Raw genomic sequence first — 22,337 nt, 5'->3', positions numbered from 1 at the left:
GTGTTGGGAGGAGGAGGTGGTGGTGGGAGGAGGAGGAGGTGGTGGTGGGAGGAGGAGGTGTTGGGAGGAGGAGGTGGTGGTGGGAGGAGGAGGAGGTGGTGGTGGGAGGAGGTGGTGGTGGGAGGAGGTGGTGTTGGGAGGAGGAGGTGGTGGTGAGAGGAGGAGGAGGTGGTGGTGGGAGGAGGTGGTGTTGGGAGGAGGAGGTGGTGGTGGGAGGAGGAGGAGGTGGTGGTGGTGGGAGGAGGAGGTGTTGGGAGGAGGAGGTGGTGGTGGGAGGAGGAGGAGGAGGAGGTGGTGGTGGGAGGAGGAGGAGGAGGTGGTGGTGGGAGGAGGTGGTGGTGGGAGGAGGTGGTGTTGGGAGGTGGTGGGAGGAGGTGGTGGTGGGAGGAGGTGGTGTTGGGAGGTGGTGGGAGGAGGTGGTGGTGGGAGGAGGAGGTGGTGGGAGGAGGTGGTCGTGGGAGGTGGTGGTGGGTGGAGGAGGTTGCGCGCTCCGTGGATAAATCAAACGGCAGCCCCCGCGGCCACAACAAAAGCCACAAACACCGTGGCCACGAAATCCAATCGGCAAGCGGCACCGGGCCCCCACCAAGGTGATGCGGCCGTGAATTATTAAGGCCCCCCCCCATCCTCACAACAAGCCTTGGTGCCAGGAGAAAGTGAGCTGATTACCAAGCCGTGCGCAGTGGAGTGGAGGGTGGTGGGGGGGGCATTGTGACCGTGTCCGGTCGTGGGTGCCAAGCCAGAGAACAGACCTCGCAGTGTGATTCTCTCTTCTCCGTGCGGCATTCCAGTTTCCTTCCACACGCAACAAAGACAAACAAACAAAAACCCATCCTCTATAAAAGGCGATTGGACAAAACAGCCCTCTTCCCACCCCCTCGTGAATCACTTTGAATGCACTGTTGGATTGAAGGCCTCATCGGCGGGGGTTGACTGAGCCGTGACCGCATTGTTTGGGGCAGCGGAGGAGAGAAGGGGGTTTCGGGGTGACCTTCCCGCTCGTTGAGCGAAGGTCGTCGGACTCGAAGCGTCGACGGAACAGCCTTGGGGCTTGTAGAGTGGTGGAGACCCACTGATATTATAGTACTTGCCCCAGGGGTCGGCAGACCTGCGGCTCCGTAAGGGGCCGTACATAAATGACGTCACGCACCTAGGGGGGGGGGGGGGTCAGACATTTGTGACGAGGGGGGGGTTTGAGAAATGTGACGTCACATCAAAATGCGCAACTTTAAATCAATATAGACAACACGTTCTACTTAATTAAATAGACTTTTTAATAAATGTTTTCTCCTACAACATCAGAGTGCAGCGCCACATTAAATACGCACTACAATAACAATAGTTTAAAGCGATTTGAAGCATGGTTTTTTTTTGGGGGGGGGGGCAGATCTTTGTGACGTCATATTTGAGGGAGGGGGGGTCTGACTTTTTGTGACGCCGTGTGACGAAGGGGGGGGGGGTAAAAAATCGTCCAAAATCGCGTGACGTCATTTATGGACGGTCCCATGACCGCTTCGGTTCTCGTCTCAACTTGTACTCTTCTTCGCTCCCTGTGCAGCATCAGGCCGCAACGAGACCAAGCCGGACGGTCTTTAGCAGCGTCCCCTTGGGACTGCTTCGTGACGTTCTTTATCAAGGACCCATCGTCTCGTATCCACCACCACCACCACGGTACATTGCGGCTCTTGAAATTTAGATTTGCTTTTACCGAATAACGACAAAAATGTCTTATTCTTTTTCCGACCCCTTTACTGGCCCCACTGAGGTTACTTAGCAAACACTGCCAATAATCAGCCTTAGAAAAGACCAACACGAGTGAGAATAGAAACAATAACATCATGAAATTAAACTCATAATTAGATGAAACCTAAGGGGTAGGGACATTATAGTTAACTTTGGCAGGCAAGACTACCTCAGCCGGCATCTTCATTAATAATGAAGATGATTGAAGGGCATATTGGTTAAGGGACATCAATAATATGGTTAAAATACATTAATAATGAATTTCAGTCAAAAAAAGGACAATTAGGAAATAATGTAGTTAAGTAAAATAACATGAATGAATAATAAATCTCAATGCACTCTTAAATGGTTACAATTATGACGTTGATAATTATCCACAGTTCCATCCAGTGGAGGCCCTTCCACGCGCAGTGGCGTGAGCGAGCGATTGCAGGGCTGCACCTTGACCACCGTAATTCACCTTCAGTAAAGATTTATATTTCGTTAGCAGTTACTCTGAATAATGCCTAAAACTCGGAAACACCCGCTTTAGAGTGTTTGGCTGCTATAAATGTCCACGTGATTAGCCACTTCGTTTGGCTATTATTTGCGGCCAGGTCGCTTCTGAAAAAGAGAGCTTCAGTGGGCATTACCTGACAAAATAAACAAATATATAAACTAGTTCGGTTTTAGTTTAGATGCTCAGTTGAGCAAAGGAGGCCCGTGTGTTGCGATAGCCAGCTGCCCTCTATAACGACGCACGGCATCTCCGTTGGTGCTAAGATGGGGGTGGGGGGGGGGGTGATGGAAACTGAAGGAATAAGACGACGAGTCCGTATCAATTTCTCTCAACCTGGGGGATGGCGGGGTAGGTGGGGGCATCACCACGTGCGGTGTCAAATCCTCCGTGCACCGTCAGCCTCCCCCGCGGTATCCACGCGGCACCCAGCGACTCAGACCAGCGGCGGATCGCATCCACGTGGTGCGCGACCCGTCCCGGCTCTCCAGCCTGCCGGCCCGCGCTGCGCGAACGGAGAGGGCACGAGAGGACCATGGAGGCTGCTGCCTCGTCCGGCAGGGGAATTCGCGACGCCAAAAACGCAGGTGACACCGCGGTGCTCGACGCGAGCGGTGACGGAAACGCATTCCGGTATACGTGCGTGTGGTTGTGTGTGTGTGTATGTCGAATTGTTGTTGACTCGCCACACGCCCGCCGTCCAGGTCTGGCAAACCGAGCTCCGCACGTCCCTCGAGGGAGGCGCCCCTCTCTCGGCGCGCCCCGAAAGCGCGACCGCACCGCCGCCTGCGACCTGACCCCCTGGCCGGTAGACGCGCGACACGAAGAGGAGGCTGCCGCCGCCGCCGAAGTGCCGTTCGCCAACGCCGCCGCCGCCTGCGACCTGACCCCCTGGCCAGGAGACACGCGACACGAAGAGGAGGCTGCCGCCGCCGCCGGAGACGCGCCCGCGGAGACGCGAGGCGAGGAGAGCAGCGCGGGGCGGCTGTGCGTGTTCTCACCGTACCTCCATCGCGCGCGATATTTTCCCCAATTATTTTTTATTGTACGTACGTCCGTTGAACTTCTTTCGCACCGTACGTAGCCGACCGTGATCGTCGGAGGCGCGGGGGGTGGAAGGACAACGAACTAAACGCAAAAAACAGTTCAAAATAAATGAGTTTTCAATTTGGATTATTTTAGAGCGCATTGCTCCCAATGGCTTCCTAATATCGGGAGGAAGAGCGTTCCAGACGGCCGCAGAAGCTCATCAGAAAGCGCACAATGCGGTGACCGCCTTTGTCCGATGGACACCCAAAAACTGCTGCTGCTGCTGCTGCTGCTGCGAGGATGACCACCTGAGTTTTTGTGGTTTATGTTCCTTGACGAGATCAGCGCGGTATTGTGGTTCATTTGTGGCAAGCACTTTGTGCGCATTGAGTGCGACCATACAATGTGAATGTTTATCGTGACTCGCCTTCAAACACATTCCTCCTGCGGGGGGAGCTGGTAGGAACTTGGGTTGCTCGGTCAATGGCCAGGGTCAACGGCGGCGTGGTGTATTCCGCAAATATGCGGGCACAAGCCGGCGTGAGTAGGTTAAACGTTGAGTTTTATAAGGGCACCACGGGGTGACCAGTCCCTTCCCCACCCAGCTCCACCCCTCTCACCCCCCACCCTTCCCACCCAGCCCCTCCCCAACCTCCCCTCTCCACCCATCCCGACCCCTCCTATTTTTGGATGCACGACGGACGGACGGACACAATAATCCCCTGTGGGCTGGTGGAACCAGGTGGTTCCTACCAGTATAATTGGCCTAGGTAAACATAAACTTGCGTTCAGTTTATTGTCCTTCCCCCACACCTCCGGTACGGCTGGCTATGTACGGTGAAAAAGAAATTCAATACGCACGCATACATAATCTGCTGTTGTTTGTGATGGTAACTCTTCCACAATTACTTTTGTTAGATTACAAACTTGTTATTTACCTACCTGCTTGGCATACATTTATACTCAGCTGAATGCCTTTGCATCGTCTACGCATGCTTCGGCGAGATGTAATGTCATCTTATTATGCTTTTCCATGGGTATGTAGCATGCACACCTGTTGACCCACACGGTTTACTCCGTATTCTCATGCAGGGAAATTGAGTTTTCAGGTCCATACGGCGTATAGCCGCTTCAATACGGGCAAAAAAGTGTCTTTGTTTGTGTTTCTCCCTTGTGATGGGACTTTGTAGGATGAACGTTGAGATGTGTAAGGGGCACGGGGTGACCAGTACGGTCTGAGTTGGTCTGTGGCAAGCTAGGCACTGATCAGGGATTGACAGCTATGAGCTGTGAGCATGGATGTGGTCATTGTCTCAATATATCCTAATTATGTTTTGCCTGCTTATTGACATTCCTTCATATATTGATGAGCGATTGCAAGGACAATGCATAAGTTATCAAAGCATGTTCGTCGACATGTTTTATCAAAAGCACGTCTGGTTCACGCTAGACGTGATGCCTTGTGATAATTTATATGATAGGTGTCTATTTGGCGTTTGAACACCTCAACAGCTCCTGTATTCTGGAGCGGGCAGCGTGTCCTTCATTCCATCGGCGATTGCGAGATAGCACCGCGCAGGAGCCCACTTAAAAACGACGCTCCGTCATCTCGGCGCACGGGAACTCCTCATCGTGCACACACACACACACGAGTGTGCACCAGTGCCGGACGAAGCTAGTGCGGGGCCTGTAGCATATGTTGTAAAGGGGCGCTACTTGCACAGTAAAGTAATTGTATTTTTTTTATTTTCTATAGAGCAACAGATAATACGACATTCGCTGACCTTAAACACCCAGTCGTTCATGAAAGTTGAAGGCGGTATAGTACTATAGCAATAGAGCAGGTGCAGAATCACTTAACCCGAATTGATAGCCTGAAAGCATTTAGCGCGGGGCCCTTGAAAGTGCGGGGCCCGTAGCTACTACACGCGTAGCAGCTACTACACGCGTAGCAGCTACTACACGCGTAGCAGCTACTACACGCGTAGCAGCTACTACACGCGTAGCAGCTACTACACGCGTAGCAGCTACTACACGCGTAGCAGCTACTACACGCGTAGCAGCTACTACACGCGTAGCAGCTACTACACGCGTAGCAGCTACTACACGCGTAGCAGCTACTACACGCGTAGCAGCTACTACACGCGTAGCAGCTACTACACGCGTAGCAGCTACTTTTACTACTAGGATCATCCAGCACTGGTGTGCACGTATCACCCTCCACTCCGTTCCCTCCTCCTCCTCACAGGGGTACAACACAGGCAGCTGCCTCCACGCGTCCACGGCAGGCGGAGCCGTCCGCCAAACCTCGGCCGCTGCCGGGTCCGGACCCTCCCACGTGCTGCGAGCCCGGCGCCATCTCCAGCCTGCGCTTCAGTCGCAACTTCACCTTCTCGTTCTTCGAGCTGCCCTACGAGCCCGGCTTGCGGCGCGAAGCTCGACGCAACCGCGAAGTGCGGGTGCTCATGAACCGGGTGTTGCACTAGGGCACGGTGGTGGGGGGGGGGCTTCACGGAGCTGTGGGGCAAATCTGTGGACGTTACCGCGGGTCGCTTTGTTCGTCGCGTGTGACTTTGCTCGTTTTCTGGAATCCCGATTGTGGCATCGTTGGGTCCACCTGTTCGCTTGTGACTTTGCTCGTTAGTTCCTCGATTTTTTAAAATCCCGATTGTGGCATCGTGGGTCACTTTGTTCGTCGCGTGTGACTTTGCTCGTTTTCTTGAATCCCGATTGTGGCATCGTACATCGTGGGGCAACTCGTTCGCTTATGACTTTGCTGGTTCGTTCCTCGATTATTTTCTTGAATCCCGATTGTGGAATCTGGAGCAACGGAGAAAAGCAAACGGCGCGAACGAGTTGGGCAAAAATGAGACGTAAACGAGATAAAAAATTAATAGTACAAAAAATAACTGGTTCTTGAATCAGATTGTCTCTGAAATCGTGACCATACCAAACAAACCCACCAGGAAGATTAATCATTACATGTGAAAGAAGAGTCTGGCCCTTTTCTTTATGCACAAGGTTAAGGTCTTTATTTCACGGCACGGGTCCACACCTTCATCTTCGCTTTCTCCCGCAACGCCACGAACTCCGCCTCCCACTCACTCTTTTAACATCTTCCTGACTCTGCCCCTCGTCGCACTCCATCTCCACCAAATCATTGCCTCTCTTACCCTCAACTGGCCTCACCCTCTCACCTGACGCTCACCCAACCCTCCAGCTCTTTCCCCTTTTGAATTCTCCCACCAATCCTCTTGCTCCCCGCGCCCTAACGGATCAGAGCGTGGAGTGTTTACTCCCGCCTTCTTAATATCTCACAGGGATTGTGTGGGACAATCGCTACACATGCTTACTGGTTACGATGGAACCATCTTCGATTAGCACGGTTGGCTACGTACGGTGCGAAAGACGTTCAACATATATCAATAAATAATTCCTGTCTTAGATACATGCTTCGGTTGTTTTCTGGATTGTTGAACATGAGTTTAAAACGTTGTTAAAGACTCAACCCAAATTTGAACTTTTATCTTGTACGTAACTATGCCGTGAATCCTAGGGTGTCGGCCATCCATGTAAACATTTGTTCATTTAAAACAGACTAAGTCCTCATAAGATCATTACAACACTGAAGTGACATCACTTTCATATGTATTGATAATCAGTACAATGACAGCAGAGATATGCAGCAGGGTCCCTGTGAATGTATTGGTTGTCACTGACAAATATTTAAGCTCATGTTACAGCCCAGAATACAGCAATGTCTGTACCTATTAATCAACCCACACCTCTAAAATAATTACAAAAATTTTGCTTTAATATACTCGATCAATAAGTAGTAATCCTAGTCAAACTCAAGGTTATACCATTGCAATTAAAATATCAAAAAGACGCCTAATACAGTACATACAATATCAATGTTTAAACTACCATTGCAAGCCAGTGTGCTCTAGTACAATGTTGACATTTAAACAATATATTTATTTGTGAATGTATTAGTGTATTGTACCGAATGCCTAAATGTACACAAAGTTTATCACCGATAGGGTCAATGAATTATATTCTTAGGTTTTTTCGGTAAAGTCACGTAGGTAAAACATCAAAATTAATAAAAATTAAATAAAGATCACGACGTTTCGGAGGCAACACAAGTCTCCGTCATCAGGTGGGACCGTCACAGCCAGATTTGCTCCTTGATGCAGCTAATCTGGCTGTGATCTTTATTTTATTTTTATTAATTTTGATGTTTTACCTACGTGACTTTACCGAAAAAACCTAAAAATATGAATCCTTGCAGTCACGAAAGCTTCAAATCTAGGGTCAATGAATTAGTTTAAATCTCACAAAGTTAAACATTTGCGCCACCAATCCCTTAAATAAACTACTTAAGAGGATGCAATCCAAAACAATAACAGCGATGGTAAAGAACACTCTATCCTGACCTCTTGACGAAGTTTGAAGCACCCTAAGTGAGACATTATAATTTCAGATGCCCTCTGATGATGTCAGTGGTGCGACAGCGATACGTTTTTTTATTCCTTTTCATGTCATAAGATAAAGCATCCATTCTGATATTTTGCACAGCAGTGTGACTGTTAGAAAACGGCTCACTGAAGCAAATATTAAATAACTACTTGTGAAATTCTACGTGACCTCTCATCCACACAGTAGGTGGCAGCACTTTTCCAATCTATTCTGTTACAGAGCGGTGTTCATCACATGACAATCAAACCGATTACTTTCATTCTCCGAGATAGAATTTAGCCAAATTAAGTGCAGAACCAAATTTAATGTAATGCCCTTTTGTGGAGTCACTGGTGACCAGGCTGAAGATATCAACTCACTACACTTGAGCTTGGTTTGTATGCATGTTGAACTTTAGCACTGTACGGAGCCAACCGTGCTAATCGGGGGATGCAGGGAAGGACACAAACACAAAAGCAGTTCTTAATCACAAGTAGCTGCCGAAATTTAACCCTGGTTTTCAGCAGTGACAGCTTGGCACTCTTAACCTCTGAACCACCCAGGCTTCTTGGCTGTTATATTTAGAATACATTACTCGAGAGCCCGAATGAAGGTTTCTTTAGTTGTTCTATTATGAATGAAGCTTCAACTCACAAAGACACGTGAATGGAGACGCATGAATACCTAACTAGATCTGTTTGTGCTTTTGGATCCATCTTGTCTTAAGCACAATGCCTAACAACACCCTGAGCTTACAACCACTCAGTGTATTGAGCTAAAGATTTAAAAAACAATGAATGCCAGAACAAAACACTTTAAATACGCACAAAATCAATTTATTCTTTACACCACGCATGAATCGTTAAAATATAAAAACAAAAACCGAAAAAAATCACTCATTCACATTGCGCGACCTGCTTGTTCACCGTGTGGACATCAAAACAATTTGCATTTGTACAAAACTCGGCACCTGGCCACATACTATACACTTTACAATTAGTCACACGCTCTTTGCTTAGACACTGAGCCGGGCCAACACAAACGTGGGTCTTGTTACGCTGTGGTGTGCTGCAGAGTGGAATTCTGTAAATGTCAGACTGGGTTGAGTCAGAATGGACACATCCTGTCATCCAGTTCGATCAAAATCTATCAGCGTGAACATTTCACACTTTCAGGACTTTAACTAATATTTGTACAGTCCACAAGTACTTTGTGTGATGCATTAAAATCACAGCAAGGAATGTGTCCACAACTGTGAATACAATTTCAACCAATACCTATGACTTTACTGACACCATACAGCAGCCGAGCAGTGTAATTAGTGGTCTGACCAATACGACAGCATGAACATGTCGTGCGTTTGGAATTGGTGTGAATTGGAATGCAGATGATCATTCTGTAAACAGCCTTCATGTGTCCGGGGGAGGAATGAAAAACCATTAATAAAATAATGGTACATCTGCCACAATATACACACATAAATTAAAAACACTGCTGACTTGTGTACCATGGTTAGGTCACGCATTCAGAGACAATGAACCCTGTTTGTACCTGTGGGCTTTTTTTGTGTGCAACATTTACCAAAAACACTTTTACAAAACCACTTTGACAAAACCACTTGAAGCACTAAAACTGACATGTGAGTGATGAAGAAGGCAAATCATTCAGCCCCGACACTGAGCTTCAGCAGCCAACCGTTGCAAGGAATGTAATGACATTTTCACCATACAACATACAGCAAACACGACAATTGCAAAATCACATCAAAGCACCATGGGCCAGAATTGGCTTTAACTCCAGCAACCTCTGTAAAGAAAGAGCATGGAACCTTGAGCCTGCCTCCTGGGCACTCTTGACAAGTCTACGAGTAAAATTAAAACTGAAAAATTCGAATACAAATTTCCCTATTTTCACACCTATAGCTTGAGAAACTTCCAATTCTGAGAATGGAATTATTTATGAGGCCTACTGAAGTCGTGCACTGTGATTTAAGCATCTTATTTACAGTGCACTTCCTTATTAAAAGTTTCTATAATTGGATGAATTGCATCATATTTAGCTTATTCACTGCATCTGATGTGCACATATTTAAAAATCTATATAAAGGACATATACATTTGTATCCTGGCTACGAGTCGGGCAAATAATTGTTTTGGAACGACGTTTAAATTTGGAGCCATACCAAATCTGAAAGGACATTAACTTTGTATCCTTCATCAAATCCCCAAATAATTTTGAAACGAACAAATAACAATTTGAACAAAAAGTGAAATGGAAACCTTGTACTATATACTGATCTGTAAAAAAATAATTTTATACTGACTGCTGACCAACGTGTACTTGTATTTATTAAACACTCATTCCGAGCACTGTCACAGTGCCAAGAGACTTTCTTTTCAGCGGGCAATTGGTTGGGCAGGCCTTCCACCTGGAGGCTGTGGTGCAGTTGAGGTTCGTTATCGACCTTGCTCAACACAGAATGGCCGAAAATGTAAATGCCTTGCCCGTGCAAGCGTGTAGTATGAAGCATGTGTTCCTACTACAGGTGGTGAGGGTTGCAGCGTCAATACTGGCGGGGCGCGGTGTTCTCTGCTTAAATCACCCGGAAAACATCCAATCTCATCAGACCTTGGAAGCTAAGCAGGCTTGAGAGCCTGAAGAGTGCTTGGGTGACCAACACGCATGAACCGGGTGTTATATACGCTGCTATGGGGCTACAATATGGGCAGAAGAGGACAAAGCAGCAAAATCCACTGCTATGCCGTACAACGCTCCCACAATTAAGCTTCCCACCTTCATGAACCGGCACTGACCGGCGTGATAAAAGTATGGTCAAATAACCCCAAGATTTGCAAGGGGTGGAGGCCCCCATGCAGCATAGGACAGACATGTACACGGTGTGTCCACCGCCTGGCATGTTGAGCAGGCGCCGTCACTTCCACGGCTTGACGGTGCCAGCAGAGCTGATCATTGACCGTGCGCTGATACTGCCGGCCGTCGAGGGGGCCTTGGAAGAGGCGGCGCTGCCCAGGGACCTTGAGGTGGATGCGCGACTGAACTGGCCTGCAAGCACGCACACACGCCACGAAAACGGACACCCACAGCTTCGCGCGGTTGCCTTGGCAGGGCCAGACCAAATAATTTTGCGGGCCTTATACGCCCCGCGGGCCGGACGTTCCCCACCCCTGGTACTCTAGAACTACCAATGTCCCCCAGCTATCCGTGCTGTTGAGTCCCTACCACTGTTGAAGTAGAGGCTCAGGAGCCTCCATTTATTCTCATTATTTCTGTAAAAATATCGTAAGCCTAACAATTAACGTAAAATACGCAAGAGACTTACTGCTGGTGTCGGACAAGGTGAAGCCGTCATCCAGGTAGTGTCGGATGCGCTCCAGGTCATCGTATCCAAAGCGCTGCTTGTTTTCAGCAGGAACTGGGCTGTCCGGCACGACAAGGGTCACCGGGGAAGTGTAGGAATTGGAGGGGCGGGACGGTCTCGCTTTCCGGTTGGGTGGCCCCAGCAGTTGGGGCGGAAGGGAGCCGGTCGTCAGGCCTGTAGGAAACTTCTGTGCTAGCACCTTTAGACCTGTGACGGGGGGAAAAGTGAAAGGGGAACCAAGGTTCGTTACCTAAGGGAGACGTGTCTGTGACTAAATCTTCCGGTATGCACCCAATTTTCTAATATCTCGGAAGATAAGCATGCCCGAGAGCCTTGGATAGTGCTTGGATGGGCGACCAGCATGCATACAAGTGTGTAGTAGGCTTGCTTTACGTTGTCAGCAGGGGGCAGTGCAGCAAAATTTACTGTTACGTTAGACTATACTTCAACATCTATGCCCCATCGTTTTACCAACCCGCACTCGCCACCATGCTGAAGCGTGGTCAAATAACCAAATAAGCCCCATGAGCCGCACACCATATGGAGGCCCACATCCTACAGTGGCATGGCAAAAGGGCTGTACATGGTTACAAAGCAAGGCTGAGAAGCACAAGTGTTCCACTGCGCCACCCTGCCACAACCCTTCCAAAGTGGTATTCATAGGCCATCTAAAACAGGACCTGTTTAAGGCAATGTTTAGAGTAAAATCAGTACATATATCCATATTTTACATCTAAACTGAAAAACCATCTATTTAGGACTGCTTTTTGTGTTTAGTCTGTTCCCTCCTCCGCACCTACAATTAGCGTGGTTGGCTACATACGTTGCAAAATTTGTTCAACTTACACACTTGTGAGATAACTAGTATGGCAGTCACGCCACTGTGACATTGCTATAGCATGCTGGTAAGCATAGGGGCATGACCACACAAGAGAATTGTAAAAAAAAATTGGCTGCATTTTTTGTTTGATATCAGCAACACCTATTAAATGAAAGAAAATAAACCGGTTAGGCGAAACCAATTCCGATTAAACATTCATGTACAAAGCAGTTTAAATCTACACCTAAACTCGTTCGAAATCATAACCTCAAAGCAGCGTTTAGCATGATTTAGTTTTACGTTTGAGTAAAAATGAATTGTGGCGAAGCCTCACCTCCGGAAAGAACGTAGAGGTTTTCAAAACCTCTTTCACACATTGTCGTGGCTGCCACCGTCGCAATCCTCTCATCTTCATCATAAACAATGATGATTTTTCCCGTAACATTTTTCTGGAAAGAAAACGTTTAAGGAAACTGCAAGTCGCTACTTGCCTGTTTTTTATTATTACCACTTCGTTTTAACAAGGCACACAACACTTAATAGCTAAGTTTTCTGATTTGAAGGTGGTGAAATAACTCCCGCAGACAGATATGCATTTAAGGTTAGAGGTGTCTTCTAAAAACACACATTAAACGCTCTGTATTAAGTGATACAGTTACATACCTGTCAACCCTTTATCAGTGCCTACCTTGATTTGAAGCTTTCGTGACTGCAGGAGTCCATACTCTTTGGTTCTTTCGGTAAAGTCATGTAGGTATAAAATAAAATAAATCACGTTTCGATCGCAACACAAGCGGTCGTCCTCAGGCGGAACAAATATAATCCAGCAGTGGAACTGCTGAACCAGCGAGAGAGCTGTTGTAACTGTGTTGCGATCGAAACGTGATTTATTTTATTTTACACCTACGTGACTTTACCGAAAAAACCAAAGAGTATAGTGCCTACCTTATTACAAACCAATTCAGACCGTTTTGGTCACCCCGTTCCCTTATGTCAAAGTTCATCCTACAGAATAAAAACGTTTGCCCCTATTGAAACGGCGGTATGCCGAATGGACCTGAAAACTCAATTCCCCTGTATAAGAATAGGAGTAAGCCGTAAGGGTTGACAGGTATGCAGTAATATATTCGCGAACGATGCAATGGTAAACGGTTGTGTTGTTGAGCGCTCAACTACAAAATTGCAGTCAATAATGATGCAATATTTTTGTTAATTTCTTGAATTCAAGAAAATGAAAATTGTAAAACATGAGAAGATTGTTATAAAATGGCGATAAAATAAAAAAAAAGGTACACACAAGGCACACATCGTGAATAGATTTTAGGGGCTTTAATGACCACTACGAAAGGGCCCGCTCAATGTAGACGTTGCATAGCAACAAAAGGATACATATTCAAGCATCTCCTTGGTGTATTGATTAAAACTCCGGGACAGCATGGCACTTGGGTAGCTGGCCGCTGAAATGGCAGGAGGCAGAGGGAAGACAATATAAACACACACATACGGCGTTGTGAAAAGCACACCTAACAACTTGCTGTATTTTTCATGAGAGTTCAAGCTGTAAAGGCAACAGGTACACATTGTCACGGCTTTCAGTCCTTCTGTCATGGCTCAAAGAACCAGTCACTTGGCACTGCTACTATAGAGCTGCATACAATTCTGCCGCTAGATTTGAGGTTCCATAAAGCCTCATGGTTCATGAAAGTCCTACTTGTCATTTACCCATGCTCAAATTAATTTGCTTTCACACTCCCATTATTATAACATCATATGACTTTCCTGTTGTGTTCTAATGTTGTATGTAATTCTTTTCCAAATGTAGGTGCATTGTCCATTACAATGCTAGTTATTTCATGATGTATAGTGGTGACATCCTGTTTATATTTTTTTACTTGAGATGTAAATCTGTTTTTTATAATGAAGCCAAATGCTACCACTTCACGAATTAGATTTTTTATGTTAACGGTCTGGTTTGATTTACATTGCATTAACTTTATTTTCTCTAAAAATGATTTACGTGCAAGTAGGATTGCCCCAGCCTTTTGTCAAATCCTGTGTTAAAATTTATTCTGGCAGTAACATCATTAACCTTATGGGGTTTCCCATGAGAATTATTATTATCATAAAAATACTATAAGAATAGGTTTTCCCCTTTCTGGCAATAAAACAGGTGTTAATATCTTAAAACACCAAACATGATTCCTTGAAAACGGTTTCAGTTTGATGTTTTAACATCTTAACACCTGTTTTATTGCCAGAAAGGGTAAAACCTATTCTTATATTTTGATACTGGCAAGGGAGGTTCCATGATCAAAATACTGATTTACCCAGGAAAATATTCCGTGTAATTTGGCAACTTTGGAGCATGACGCCATGACACAATAGCCTACACTTGCAAATTACATCACGGGAACTGTCATGTCCACTGTGAGGCAGTTAAAACACCTGCAGTACAACCAGGGCCGCCGCTGGGTTGAACCGTGACCTTCTGCAACAAGGGGCGAATGCATTCCCTCCGCTTGGCCACGTCACTGCCCATACATTTAATTTTAACCTTTTCTGCATTTGGGCTCCTCCCTGTACATTGTCTAAATGAGATCAAAACTCTCTATACCACAATAATGGGTGACTTCATTGCACAAGTACGTAAGTGATAAGATGAGAGGACTGGTAACTTTGGCATTGGATATCAGAACAAAAGAGAATGCCTAACTACAGTTCACAGCCAGCTGGGACATCGAGATGAATACATGTTTCAACAGGAGCCTGACAATTGGACAAAGAGGAGCCTGGATATTGGACGCATGAATCGTATTATAGACAGCAAGCTCCGTGAATGATGTACACTAAGCACAACGCTGCTCACCGCCTATGATGTGACACTGCTCGTAGGCATCTCTGTCACGCAGGTCCATCAGCAGGTACGGGCAGTCAGGGTAGGGTTGATCCTCGGAAGCCTCGCTCCGCTTCTGCTGCCGAGACGGCGACAGTGGCTGCTGCTTCTCTGCGGAGCCGTTCGTCCCTGTCAGGTCCATCTCCCCGAGCCCACTGATCACACTGTGAATCCCACCACCACACAGGGCCCATCAGCTTGAGTCGATGACCACTCTGAATTTCTACACTGTTCATTTTTGGAGCCGCGTGTCGTATATATATGCATGGGCGCATATCCTTTGTTTGTGCCTGAAGGGCTGTGTTAGTATTTTCTGGAAGCTATACATTCTACTGGGTACCTTTGCAAAGATTTGTACAAAATTGCTACAATATGAATTAAACTCCTGAGGTACAGTAAAAATAAGTTGCGATGGATGGCACATATGCAGGATGGAGGAGGGCAGATTTATAGAAATAGATAATACAGTGGCACCCAGTGGACAGTGAGCAAGGAAAAGACCTAAAAAGCCAGATGGTGGAAAACTTTAAGAGCAGACCGCCACGGTCAGATTTCAAATCTGCAACAAAATGCAAGGTCTATCAGGAGCATGGCGACGATGTGAAGGTGTTGTGGTATCAATAGCATTGACCATGGTGACCTATTGACCCTATTACTAAATCCAACACTACAAATACTAACACTCGGTTCGTAACAGAGCCTCTATCTACGTGGGCTAGTGTGGGCACACTCAGAGGGCGCAGGCAAAAGCTGACCTCTGCAGAGTGGAGCGAGCAGTGACCACAACCGCGTCGCCTGCGCTCGGCGTGTCGAGGCGGTCTGTCTGAGTGCACGACGGCCCTGAGAACAAGGACCACAAAGACCGGGCAGAGTCAACCTCCTTCATCACATTCCACAACCACATAGCACTGCAACACGGCGCTAAGTAAGAGACTATACAGCAATGAAGCTTCATGTGGAAATAATTTTAACTACGTTTAATTGGTGCACGTAATTTGAAATCCAACATGTAGGCATGCAACAATGTGCCTTCCCCCCCAAGATTCGATGAATTGTCACAATTTAGTCTTGAGATTCAATCCGACAATCAATTATTATATTAAACATTGTGAACTTTGCACCTATAGTGGCTGCATTACATTATACAATTAAATACAACATATACGAGTTTAAAATAAATTATTTTTACACGCTCAATTCCTTACAAGAATCATGAGTCTAAAAAGTGATTTAAATAATGAATCGAGGCAAGATATTACGCCTATCGACATGTATATTTCACCTTCCATTTGCATGATCTCCTCCAATGTGGGATCTTCAGCAAGCGAAGCAACTTGCAGAACCTGCAGGAATAATCAAGTGGGTCAAACCTCATTGTTTCAAACCCTGGTAATGGAAGGTAAAATGTAAGTAAAGTCATAATTAAAAGCAGACTTTAAAAATATATTTACATAAAAAAAAGTCAACATTTACATTTTAGCACATAAATATATATTACACTGAATTTCAACGAAATAAAATTACACATTTCGTGTGAAATGGCAATATACTTTGACTCACAATCTGTGCAAATGTTGTGATCTTCATTCTTTTGAAAAGCTCGCCGGGGCGGTAGCGATAATCTGCACGACAAACACTGCATATTAAAATACATCATTATCACAAGAAAAAACTTTACCGCAAACGTAAAATGAAGGCGTTTGTTATCAATCACATAAATTTGGAAAGGCTTCGCTTATTGAACACACCATGCTGTTATATTATAAATAAACCCTAAACTTGAAGTAAGTTTTCGTACGAAAGTAAATATGAACCGTTGGAGGTCTTGGCAGTATCCACATGAATCGCTGACACGCAGGTTCTCTGTGTGTATCCACGAATTAGAGATACGATTTTTGGCCCAACTCACACCCCCCTTTATACTTATAAGTGATGGCGAGGTTCAACCATGCACGATTTGATTAGTCAGATAATCCTTCCTTTTTACCCTTGGGAGTCCAATTACCCTTTCATCTTATTGTTCCTGAAATACGGTTCAGATTATTATAAAGGACATCCAACCTCCTGCAGGAATGAATCCATGGGCCCCTTCTGTCCCTATTTATCTCACGTACAGAAACTCATGGAGTGCTGCATAGAGAGGTGTTAGTCTTGTGGATGCTGAAAAGTACCACAAAATGTTGTCTATGTATGTGCTAAACCATACATTTCAGTAATGCTTGGGAGCAACCACATCCATCACTGACAAGTAGCACCCGCCAAAGCCAACACATAGAATAGTGAGTGTAGTGCGGAACTCCTTGGACTACTATCTTGATAAAATTCCAAATAAGGTGGAGCACACAAGATAGCCTATAAATAACCCTACCCAAAGATCGTAAGTTATCGGCTGCTGCTATGTGTTTTCACAATTACCAGGTGTGTCTTCAGTGTCAGGTAGCATAAGTCACAGGTGGCCAACGGCTGAAATGGGTTCTTGGTCAATTGATCTATGATCAGCAGTGGTTTCCATTGTGCCACTATCATCGCTGTAGTTGAATTGCTTGTAGGAAGTGGAAGAAATAAAGTCTTTCCCCAAGTTCACAACTTCTAATCATGTCATGAATGGCACTTGCTGCCAGATGAACACTTAAGAAATTCAACTCAGCATCCTTCTTCGAAGCCATATATATTCATCCTTAGCAACCACTGACATCTCACAAGACACTGATGATCTTAAGTCCTGTCCACTCCTGGAGAGTTCTTAGCCTGCAACTGCTTAGCAGTTCCACCAGATCTTGCACATTGTGGTTGCCAGGTTGGTCATCTTAGTCCTCTTTGAAGGCAGGTACTATTTCCGGCTTGCGAGACCTGTGATATCACATTACCACGAGCAGTAGCCTAAAGGAGTGGATTTGGCAGCTGGTGAGGAAGGAAAGGCCAGCTAGCAAGATTGCCGGGACTGCTGTTGGTGTAGGTGGTACAGGAATCACCCAACATGTAATGAACACAATAAATTACAATACATAACAAACACATCATATAACGAGCAAACTTATGCATATCTGTGGATTCTGTAACGCGCGTTTGTAGGCAGTATTTAATCAGTAATAATAGTGTATGACTTACTGGTCCTCATATCTTCCAATTTCTCCATATACTTGGTGAGGCTGCTTCCTGAAAATAATAAAAAACAAAACAAGGCGAATAAGCATGATTGTGTTTCCAAAATATGCATGTACATGATGTAACTGTTCAGTACTAACCAAACCTTAAAAGTCAGATATACTTATGGATGCTTTTAGTGTCCCAATAATTTACACTCAAACATATCGTATATTGTATAATGGCAATGACATGAAATAAAACTGCGTCCATTTTAGGTGTTGGGCAATGTACCTTTCCATTCGATATTTCGTGGAGGTTTGCTGATGTATAAAGAAGAATATAGCTCATCGCCAAGTGCTGCATTTAATCTGATTTGTAAAAAAGTTACATATAATTGCCCCATATTAAAGCATTTTTCACTCACCTCTCTCATTTTGCCCTCATACTTTTTTTCCCTTCCAGTAACCATGGCCATATAATAACATAGTCAAGCTTTGCTTGAGGTGTGGGGGGGGGATTGCATCTTCCCCTTCCATGTCTGTAATTATCTACCCCATATTCTCCACAATGCTGAATGTTGCTGCTCTGTTTCAAGACCTTTCTCAAAGCCTACCTTTTCTACACTGCCAGATTTTGATTTGACGCTTTCGTAACTGCAGGAATCCATACTCTTTGGTTCTTTCGGTAAAGTCACGTAGTTAGAAATAAAAAACAATTAAAACAAATCACGACGTTTCGATCGCGACCGCTTGTGTTGAGATCGAAACGTCGTGATTTGTTTGAATTTGATTTTATTTCTAACTACGTGACTTTACCGAAAGAACCAAAGAGTACACTGCCAGATATAACAATTATCAAAAAAAAATACAAACTAACATTTATTTTTATTTCACAAGTTAAGGCCCACTGAGCTATATAGCTCTTTTTTCAGAAGCGACCTGGCCACAAATGATAGCTCAACGAAGTGGCTTATCATCACGTGGAAATATATATGCATGTCGATTCTAAATGTGGAGGGGAAAAATAGGACTCGGATAAAAATCTCTGCGACCACAGGGACAGAGACAGGGTGGGGAGGGAGGGTGGGGATGGGTGGGGGGTGGGAGAGGTGGGGCTGGGTGGGGAGGGGCTGGTCACCCCGTGGTGCCCTTATAAAACTCAACGTTTAACCCACTCACGCCGGCTTGTGCCCACCCTCACAGTTGGGCATATTAGCGGATTCATATTCTTAGGTTTTTTCGGTAAAGTCACGTAGGTAAAAACATTAAAAAGTAAAATAAAATAAAAAAAATCACGACTTTTTAATGTTTTTACCTACGTGACTTTACCGAAAAAACCTAAGAATATGAATACATATTAGCGGAATACACCACGCCGCCGTTGACCCTGGCCATTGACCGAGCAACCCAACGTTCCTACCAGCTCCCTCCGCAGGAATATGTTTAAATTTAGGAGTATACGGTACTGTACTGCATTATTATAATTGATCGTAGCATAGTGTAGCTGTGCCCAGTGCACACTCCTCCACGCACACTCTACTAACGGATCCTCGAGGCAGTTAAGTGTCAAGCACCACCCTGCATTTAATGAACTCGGTCATCTGTTCAAACAAAAACACACAACTCACTACTCTCGACATGATACCTAACTGCTGAATAGGGAAGCTGGGCATACACAATGGACCTTAGAGTTGAGAGCAAAGGAGCAGTGAAGACTCACAGTTGGGTATCACACTTAATATCGTGATTACTTTAGTTGTGCATATATATATGTCAATACACAATATGCTGAGCATTTTACCATTACTATTCAAAATATAAGAGCACACTTTGTCAGAACGTTTGTATCGCAGCAATAGAACGCAACACCTAAAACACATCGTGCAACAATAGAATTGCAGTGTGGTTGAAAGTGAAGCCGCTTGGAACGATGATTGAGGGATATTTTGCAAAAAACACACACAGCGGCTCATTTGTGCAAACCATACGCTTTGGAAATTAAGTGGATTAAGCACATCATTAAATTCTTGTACAAGCACATTTACAGTATTGAGTTAATTGCAAGGTAGTCTGTGAAGACATAACACAAAATCAATTGTTTCCAATTAAGCCCGTGTTCTCTAAACGTTTACCGTATTCTCAATGCCCTACATTATTACTGACAATTCAGACCTTATTGGTCACCCCGTGCCCTTATGAATCTCAACGTTCATCATACAAGTCCCATCACAAGGGACAAACACAACCAAATATATATATTTCAAATGCCCCTTTTGGACCTGGAAACTCAATGTACCTGTTGACAGGTTTGCGCTTCTAAAAGAAAACACCTCAAATGTTGCGTCCAGTGTCAATACGTTTTACAAACATTGGCACAACAACAACCGCCATTCGCCACGAAGTAGCTTTAGCGGTGGCGTCACCTCGGCTCTTGTGCCAGGCTAGGTGCACCTTTGAGGCCACAACGTGAAGTGTGGAAGGCTCTCACAGACCCAGGTGTTATTATTACTTGAAGGAGATATATCACTGGCACACATACACACTTAAAGGTGTATAAGACTCGTCCACAGACTTTTGTTTTAAAATATAAGGGCTAGAAGCTCGTCTAATAACCCAGATAGAATACCGTACGCATATCAAAGAGAGCATTGATTCGTGTAACATGTAACAATTATCACTTGCGCAATTAGTCTAAAGGGAGAAATAACTTCATAAAAATAAAAAAACGGTGTAACTGTCACTTGTTTAAATTGATTCGGCGTGGGTTTCTACAAACTCTTATCGATTGCATAGATACGATTTTTTTTCACGACCACCAATTATAAAAAATATATAACTTTAGGCGCAATTGACCACACAATAAACCACCTCATTTCAACGGCTCAGCACTCGAAAACTACACCAAGCCCTCTCTCGCCATGGCTAAGCAGGCATCGCACATTAACAATTTAGCCCGTGAACATAGTTCTGCCATACGTAAGGAGGCGAGGGGGGGATAATTACGAGTTAAACGCGGTTTCATCGCGTTATTTGATGATTACAACCAACGGCTATGGCGCTCTTACCCGTGTCCAGTTTAGACTTGACATTCTTATACTTGGGGTTCTGCGGCACTCGCTTGTTGAGGATCTGAAACGACAGGAGATGTGCCCAATCGTTGAAACTCTTGCACGTGAAAGGAAGGGGAAGAATAAGTAGAGAAACCCAAACAACTCAACTCACGTTCGGATTGCCGAGAGCTCGCATGGAGCCGACTCGCGACATCGTGCGGACCCTGGACGGGCTTCAAAAACCACAGCGCGGATAAGCCCCAGCCCAACCGATCCTCGCACGCCATTGGTCAAGACTCGACTCCGCCCTCGAACGAAGCGCGCGCGCCATTGGTCAATATCGAAACGCCTTCGGCGGTGCAGCCAATCGCGAGCGCTCGCACTGACGCCCCGTGCCTATGCGCACTACGGTGTCGAGAAGGATCGGGCCGAGCCGCTCGTTGCTAGGCGCCGCGCACCTCGCAGTAAGAGCGCCGCTGATTGGTTGAGACTTGCGGGGCATGCCGACTGGGGGCGTGACCACGCTTCCGCATAGCAACGGCAAGGCGCCAAGAGGCCCGCCAGTGCTGCCCCCCCCCACCAGTACTGCCCCCTCCCCCCCACCAGCGTTGCCCCCCCCACCAGTACTGCCCCCTCCCCCCCACTAATACTGCCCCCTCACCCCCACCAGCGTTGCCCCCCCACCAGTACTGCCCCCTCCCCCCCACAAGTGCTGCCCCCCCCCCACCAATACTACCCCCCCCCCCACTAATACTGCCCCCTCACCCCCACTAGAGTTGCCCCCCACAGCGTTGGTGTACGGTGATTTTTTCTGCAATATTTTGTTGTCTTTTCTTGGATTTCCGTTTGCACTTAGTCACATATTCACTTTAAGATGTTTCTTGTTTATGTTTTTTGTTTGTTGCTGTTGCACCCGATTCAAGAGCCGAATGGCTCACAGGGCTACACCAAATAAATGAACTTGAACTTGAAGTACTGCCCCCTCCCCCCCACAAGTGCTGCCCCCCCCCCACCAGTACTGCCCCCCCCCCACAAGTGCTGCCCCCCCCCCACCAGTACTGCCCCCTCCCCCCCCCCCCACAAGTGCTGCCCCCCCCCCCACCAGTACTGCCTTCCTCCCTCCCACAAGTGCTGCCCCCCCCCACCAGTACTGCCCCCCCCCCCACAAGTGCTGCCCCCCCCACCAGTACTGCCCCCTCCCCCCCCACAAGTGCTGCCCCCCCCCACCAGTACTGCCTTCCTCCCCCACCAGTGCTACCCCCCTGTTTGTCCCTTAACCTGTCATGAGGGGCCGTCCATAAATGACGTCATGCACCTAGGGGGGGGGGGGGTCAGACATTTGTGACGATGTGCGACGAGGGGGGGGAGATTGAGAAATGT

The 22,337-nt window shown here is 46.2% G+C and overlaps 2 protein-coding genes across 2 annotated transcripts; one reads left to right on the top strand and one right to left on the bottom strand.

Moving 5' to 3' along the window:
- Positions 1 to 2,607: 2,607 nt before the first annotated feature.
- Positions 2,608 to 7,072, top strand: LOC144945731 (uncharacterized). The gene is made up of 3 exons (XM_078874302.1): positions 2,608 to 2,826; positions 2,944 to 3,226; positions 5,517 to 7,072. The coding sequence occupies exons 1-3, from the start codon at positions 2,775 to 2,777 to the stop codon at positions 5,752 to 5,754; spliced, it is 573 nt and encodes a 190-aa protein (XP_078730428.1). The 5' UTR covers positions 2,608 to 2,774; the 3' UTR covers positions 5,755 to 7,072.
- Positions 7,073 to 8,438: 1,366 nt separating this feature from the next.
- Positions 8,439 to 21,201, bottom strand: CEP41 (centrosomal protein 41). Its single transcript, XM_078874170.1, has 11 exons — positions 21,130 to 21,201; positions 20,973 to 21,036; positions 17,930 to 17,977; positions 16,382 to 16,443; positions 16,104 to 16,164; positions 15,577 to 15,661; positions 14,795 to 14,985; positions 13,318 to 13,385; positions 12,263 to 12,377; positions 11,070 to 11,315; positions 8,439 to 10,792 (listed from the first exon to the last, which is right to left on the bottom strand). The coding sequence occupies exons 1-11, from the start codon at positions 21,169 to 21,171 to the stop codon at positions 10,662 to 10,664; spliced, it is 1,113 nt and encodes a 370-aa protein (XP_078730296.1). The 5' UTR covers positions 21,172 to 21,201; the 3' UTR covers positions 8,439 to 10,661.
- Positions 21,202 to 22,337: the final 1,136 nt, after the last annotated feature.

The sequence above is a fragment of the Lampetra fluviatilis genome, chromosome 38, assembly GCF_964198595.1.
Source record: "Lampetra fluviatilis chromosome 38, kcLamFluv1.1, whole genome shotgun sequence".
Taxonomy (NCBI): domain Eukaryota; kingdom Metazoa; phylum Chordata; class Hyperoartia; order Petromyzontiformes; family Petromyzontidae; genus Lampetra; species Lampetra fluviatilis.
This window is presented reverse-complemented; position numbering and strand designations above follow the sequence as displayed.

Excerpts from the sequence above, each read along its gene's own strand:
- CEP41 (XM_078874170.1), bottom strand. The coding sequence starts at position 21,171 with ATGTCGCGAGTCGGCTCCATGCGAGCTCTCGGCAATCCGAAC. Across the intron at positions 16,444-17,929 it reads ATTGGAAGATATGAGGACCA|ATTATCGCTACCGCCCCGGC; the intron begins GTAAGTCATACA and ends TTTGTCGTGCAG. Across the intron at positions 10,793-11,069 it reads CACCTTGTCCGACACCAGCA|GCCAGTTCAGTCGCGCATCC; the intron begins GTAAGTCTCTTG and ends GCGTGCTTGCAG.
- LOC144945731 (XM_078874302.1), top strand. The coding sequence starts at position 2,775 with ATGGAGGCTGCTGCCTCGTCCGGCAGGGGAATTCGCGACGCCAAAAAC. Across the intron at positions 2,827-2,943 it reads TCGCGACGCCAAAAACGCAG|GTCTGGCAAACCGAGCTCCG; the intron begins GTGACACCGCGG and ends CCCGCCGTCCAG. Across the intron at positions 3,227-5,516 it reads GAGAGCAGCGCGGGGCGGCT|GGGTACAACACAGGCAGCTG; the intron begins GTGCGTGTTCTC and ends TCCTCCTCACAG.